Below are 5,659 nucleotides of genomic sequence, written 5' to 3' on the forward strand. Positions count from 1 at the left end.
CTGTATGTGGTGTGTAACTGTATGTGGTGTGAAAGTGACTGTGTGTGGTATGTGACTGTGTTGTGTGTGACTGTGTGTGACAGTGACTGTATGTGACAGGGACTGTATGTGGTGTGTGACTGCGTGTGTGACAGTGACCGTGTGGTTTGTGACTGTGTGTGGTGTGTGACTGTGTGTGATCGTGACTGTGGTTCCTGTCTCAGGGTGGAGTTGTCCTCGGGGCTGATACAAGAGCCACGTCTGGTGAAGTTGTTGTCGACAAAAACTGTTCTAAAATTCACCGCATCAGCTCGAACATTTAGTAAGTGAACAAACCTTGTGTTACATGGTGCGATGGTTACCCGATGTCTGCTTGGCATGTTTGGAGGGGTGTGATGGGTACACAATGTGTTTGGCATGTTTGTAGGGGTGGGATGGTTACAAGATGCATATGTTTGGCATGTTTGGAGGGGTGTGATGGTTACATGATGCGTGTGCTTGGCGTGTTGCAGCTGCTGCGGTGCTGGGACTGCGGCCGACACAGAGAAGACAACGGAGATGCTGGCCTCAAAAATAGAGCTTCATGCTCTGGCCACTGGCCGGCAGCCACGGCTTGTCATGGCCAGTCGCTTCTTACAGGACACGCTTTTCAGGTAACAGACTGACACATACAGTAACATATCATGCCATAACATGGGACATGCATAGTAATATGTCATCCTACAACACGCTACACATACAGTAACACATCATGCCCACAACCATGTATCAGAGGGACACATATAGTAACCTGAAACCACAGTAAACTTTCCCTATGTCTAACTCTGACCTGGGAGTGTGGACACCCAGTGTAGAGCTTTACTGTGTCTGTAACCCTGACCTGGGAGTGTGGACACACAGTGTAGAGGGGCTTTACTGTCTCTAACCCTGATCTGAGAGTGTGGACGTGTGGACAGTGTAGTGGGAGCTTTGCTTTATTACTTACTGGTATAATTGTACAAACTAAGATCTTTCACTTAACCCTAAACCCCTGTGCTCAGGTATCGTGGCCACATCAGTGCGATGCTGCTCCTGGGCGGAGTTGACTGTTCGGGGCCACACATTTATGAGGTTACTCCTCATGGGTCAGTGCAGAAGCTGCCCTTCAGTTCCATGGGTAAGTTTCCTGGTGCTGGGACATAGGGAGCGGATCACAGGTGTCACTTTGTTACTGTGATGAGCTGATGTCTCTTCTCCACATGCCACAGGTTCGGGCAATCTTGCTGCAATGGGAGTCTTTGAGGACAGGTATAGGCCGGACATGAATGTGAGTCACTAATGTCATCACAAAGTAATTCCACTTTACACCTCTTGTGTTTAATAACGGATTCCGATCAATAAATGCACATAAGTTCACAATGCTACAGCCAGACCAGCACCAGCCCCTTCCTGCACTCCTTTGTCCCCAACTCCCTGCCCTTCCTCACAACCAATGTCACCGGTATGAAGCCCACCACCTGCTACCTTGACCCCCTCCCCACCCAGCTTCTGACCACCCAGCTCTCCCTCTTCTGCCCCCTGCTGACCGACATAGTCAACCAGTCTCTCTCACTCGCTCCTCGAGCCCCCCAGTCTGATTTCCCTGCCCACAGCACAGAGACAGCACGCTTCAAAGTCACAAATGACATTGTCTCTCTCTGTGACCAGGGCCTCCTTCTCCTTCAGGATCTCTCCACTGCATTTGACACAGTCAACCATGCCACCCTTCTCCACCGACTCTCCTCTCTCATCCACTACACTCGATGGATCGCACTCGGCTGGTTCGAGTCCCTTTAAACTTCATGTTTTTAGTCCACAAATTCATGTCTCAAAGCGCTTCACAGGATATACTGCAAAGCGTAGTGAATGGTGTGCAGTTTACAGTACTAAGGGACATGCACAGGATGCAGGAAGTGATGTCAAAGCATACATGTGGGGCCAGAGCAGGGAATGGGATTAGAGTGGAGAGCACCAGTGAGAGTGGGTGAGTGAGTAAATGTATATGTATATGGATAAGTGGGAGAGTGAGTGGGTGGGTGAGGTTGAGTGGTTGAGTGAGTGAGCGAGTGAGTGGGTGAGCGAATGAATGAGTGGGTGAGCGAGGTTGAGCAGTGAGTGATTGAGAGTGAGTTGGTGGTGGGTGGATGGGTTTGAGTGATTGAATGATTGAGAGTGAGAGGGGTTTGTGTTAATGACTGTCCCTGATTGTCAGGAGGAAGAGGCTAAGATGTTGGTCAGAGACGCCATTAATGCTGGGATCATGAACGACTTGGGCTCCGGCAGCAACATTGACCTGTGTGTGATCACCCAGCACAAGGTGGACTTTATCCGTCCGTACAACATCTCCAATTACAAGGGACAGCGGTCAGTCACACCTCTTTCACAGGGAAATCAATCCTTCAACATTGACCCCCCACTTCCCACAACTCCCCCAACTCCCACACCTACCCCCACCTCTGCCCACTTTTCTCACCTCCCCCATCTCCTCCACCCCCCCAACCTCCCTCCATTTATCCCACTTCCCACAACTGCCCCACCTACCCCATCTCCCCCAACTCCCCACCTCCCCACTTTACCCAACTCCCCCACTTCCTCCACTTCCCCCACCTCCCCCCATCTCCTCCACCTCCCCCAACCTACCCCACTACCCCCACATCTCCACCTACCCCCAACTCCCCCATACCCAACCTCCCCATCTCCCCCAATCTACATCCCACATCCCCCATTTCCCACTACCTCCCCTCCCCCATCTCCTCACCTCCTTCCACCTCCCCAACATCCCCCATCTACCCCCACATCCCACCTCCCACTACCTCCGCCCACCCACCCACTCCTATCTCCCCCACCTTGCCACACGTGTATGAGGGGGAAGATCGAGAGAGTGTGAAGTGGGAGGATGGAGAGCGGGGAGGGGGAAAATGGAGAGAGTGTGAGGGTGGAGGATGGAGCGAGTATGAGGTGGGAGGATGGAGAGGATCGAAGGTGTGAAGGTGGGTGGATGGAGGGGGTGAGGGCGATTTGTGGGGGAGGGGTTGAGAAGCAGGACGAAGAGGGTAAGGGGCTAAATGGGTGTGGGGGATAAGAAGGATAATGGAGAGGGTGCGGAGGATTGTGGGGTTGAGAAGGAGGATTGAGGAGTGGAGGGGAGAGTGAGAGATAAGAAGCAGGATGGGGAGGAGGAGGGGTGAGGGGAGGATAGAGAGGGTGAGGGGGTGAGGGGAGGATGGAAGGGGTGAGGGGAGGATGGAGAGGATGAGGGGTGAGGGGAGGATGGAGAGGGTGAGAGGTTGAGGGGGGTGAGGGGAGGATGGAGAGATTGAGGGGGTGAGGGAAGATGGAGAGGATGTGAGGGAGGATGGGGAGGGTGAGAGGGAGGATGGGGAGGATGGAGAGGGTGAGGGGGTGAGGGTCCGGGTTGTGGTTGCCTTGACGATGTGGTTCTGTTGCAGACTGGGGAGGTACCGGTATCCGAGAGGCTGTACAGCGGTGCTGAGTAAAGATGTCACTCCCCTCAGCTTCCAGCTGATACACGAGGAGGTGCAGGAAATGCAGATCTCATAGAGCGACCATCAACCTGTACAGCACTGTGTAACACAGCCTGTACTGTGTACTGTGTAACACAGCCTGTACTGTGCACTGTGTAACACAGCCTGTACTCTGCACTGTGTGACACAGCCTACACTGTGTACTGTGGAACACAGCCTGCATTGTGTACTGTTTAATACACCCTGTACTGTGCACTGTGTAACACAGCCTGCACTGTGTAACACAGACTGTACTGTGTACCACAGCCTGTAGTGTGTACTGTGTAACACAGCCTGTAGTGTGTACTGTGTAACACAGCCTGTACTCTGCACTGTGTAATACAACCTGTACTGTGCACTGTGTAACACAGTCTGTACTCTACTGTGTAACACAGCCTACACTGTGTACTGTGGAACACAGCCTGCATTGTGTACTGTTTAACACAGCATGTACTGTGTAACACAGCCTGTAATGTGCACTGTGTAACATAGCCTGTACTATGCACTGTGTAACACAGGCTGTACTGTAGAGTGTAGAACTTTACAATTAATTTTCAGATTACATTAAAATATTTTTTCTGAAATGAAAACCGCCTTTAGTTGTATTTCCAATGCTTAATAAAGGATGCAGATAATATTGTCATTTGGTGTACGTTATAGTATCTATTCCATTTGGCGTTCATTCTGTAACATACACATTGTCCCTCCTTTCCCTTCCTGTCCATTATTTCATTCCCTCCCTGTCTCTGGAACCTAAACCCTGATGCCCATCCCCTCTCCCCTATCTGCATTTCCCTTCAAAATGTCCGCTCCCTCTCCAATAAAGCTGTCCGTCATTTCCCAAGCTTCCCTTGGTCTATCCCCCCTATTCCTCTGGCTGTTTCTCCTCAACAACAACAACAACAACAACAAGATTCCATTTATAGAGCGCCTTTCACGTCGGGAGTGCGTCCCAAGGCACTGTACAGTTGGGTCAGGACCCGAGCATTGGGGGGAAATGGTCAGGATGAGGGGAGGGAAGGGAGGGAGCGAGAGTCGAGAGGGGAGCTGAAGGCACGGTCAAAGAGAAAATTCTCCTTTGAGCACTTCACCTTTTACCATCCTCCCTCCCTTTCCCTCAAAATCCTCCTAGTTTATTGCTCCCCCCACCCCCCCAATCTCAAAACTCCTGGCTCCTTCCTCACTGATATCTCCTCCTTTCTCCCTATCCCTCTGCACTGAACACCTGCTCATAATGGGTGATTTCAACCTCCACTAAACTCCCCTTGCCCCACCTCTTCCAACTTCACTGCCCTCCTCTCCTCCCGAAACCTCACCCTCTACATCAACTCACCGACCCACAATCATGGCCACCCCCTCGACCTCTTCATCACTTATGGCCTTGACTTTTCCGACCTGTCCATCACGGTCAAGGCCATCTCCGACTACATCCTCATCTCCCTCTCCTCCCATATCACTCTCCCCTCTTCCAAGCCCTTCACCATCTTTTTACGCCCCTGGAGAAAGCTTCCCCGAGTCCTTCATAAATGCCTTCTCTTCCTCGGACCTCCTCTCCCTCTGGCCCTGCACCCGCGGAGATCCTGAGATCAAGCTGCTGAATGACTGTCTCTCCACATCCTTCAAGTCCCTGGCTCCCCTGAAATCCAGGATTGTTTCCAAATTCACCTGGTTCAACAGACACCTTTGATCCCTAAAACTAAAACCCAGACACTCGAGCGCAGATGGCATTAATCCTGTCTCACAATCCACCATCTTGGATTGAGATCCCACCCTCGCTCGCCTCCACTGGCTCCCCATCCCCCAGAGGATCGATTTCAAGATCCTCATCCTCACCTACAAGGCCATTCACGGCCTCGCTCCCTCCTACCTCTCCGACCTACTATCCCCCTACCTGCCTCCCCGCACCCTCCGTTCCTCTGGCTCCAGTCTGCTTCACATCCCCCGCCCTAACCTCCCTACCATCGATGGCCGGGCCTTCAGCCTCTCAGCCCCGAGGCTCTGGAACTCTATCCCCCAGTGCCTTCGCCGCCTCCTCCCTTTCCTGCTTCAAGGCCGGTCTCAAGACCTTTCTCTTTGACTGTGCCTTCAGCTCCCCTCTCGACTCTCTAACCCCTCCTCACTCCCTCCATTCCCTCCCC

The 5,659-nt window shown here is 52.3% G+C and overlaps 1 protein-coding gene across 1 annotated transcript; it reads left to right on the plus strand.

The window, feature by feature from the left end:
• Nucleotides 1-203: 203 nt before the first annotated feature.
• On the plus strand, nucleotides 204-4,164 carry LOC103174266 (proteasome subunit beta type-7-like; the record flags this gene model as incomplete). The annotated part of the gene is given in 6 exon segments (XM_042345930.1): nucleotides 204-301; nucleotides 492-632; nucleotides 1,020-1,135; nucleotides 1,227-1,285; nucleotides 2,210-2,361; nucleotides 3,447-4,164. Coding segments are annotated over 6 exon segments (678 nt in total), but the record flags the coding sequence as incomplete, so codon positions are not given.
• Nucleotides 4,165-5,659: the final 1,495 nt, after the last annotated feature.

This window comes from Callorhinchus milii, unplaced genomic scaffold (genome assembly GCF_018977255.1).
Source record: "Callorhinchus milii isolate IMCB2004 unplaced genomic scaffold, IMCB_Cmil_1.0 Scaffold164, whole genome shotgun sequence".
Lineage (NCBI taxonomy): Eukaryota > Metazoa > Chordata > Chondrichthyes > Chimaeriformes > Callorhinchidae > Callorhinchus > Callorhinchus milii.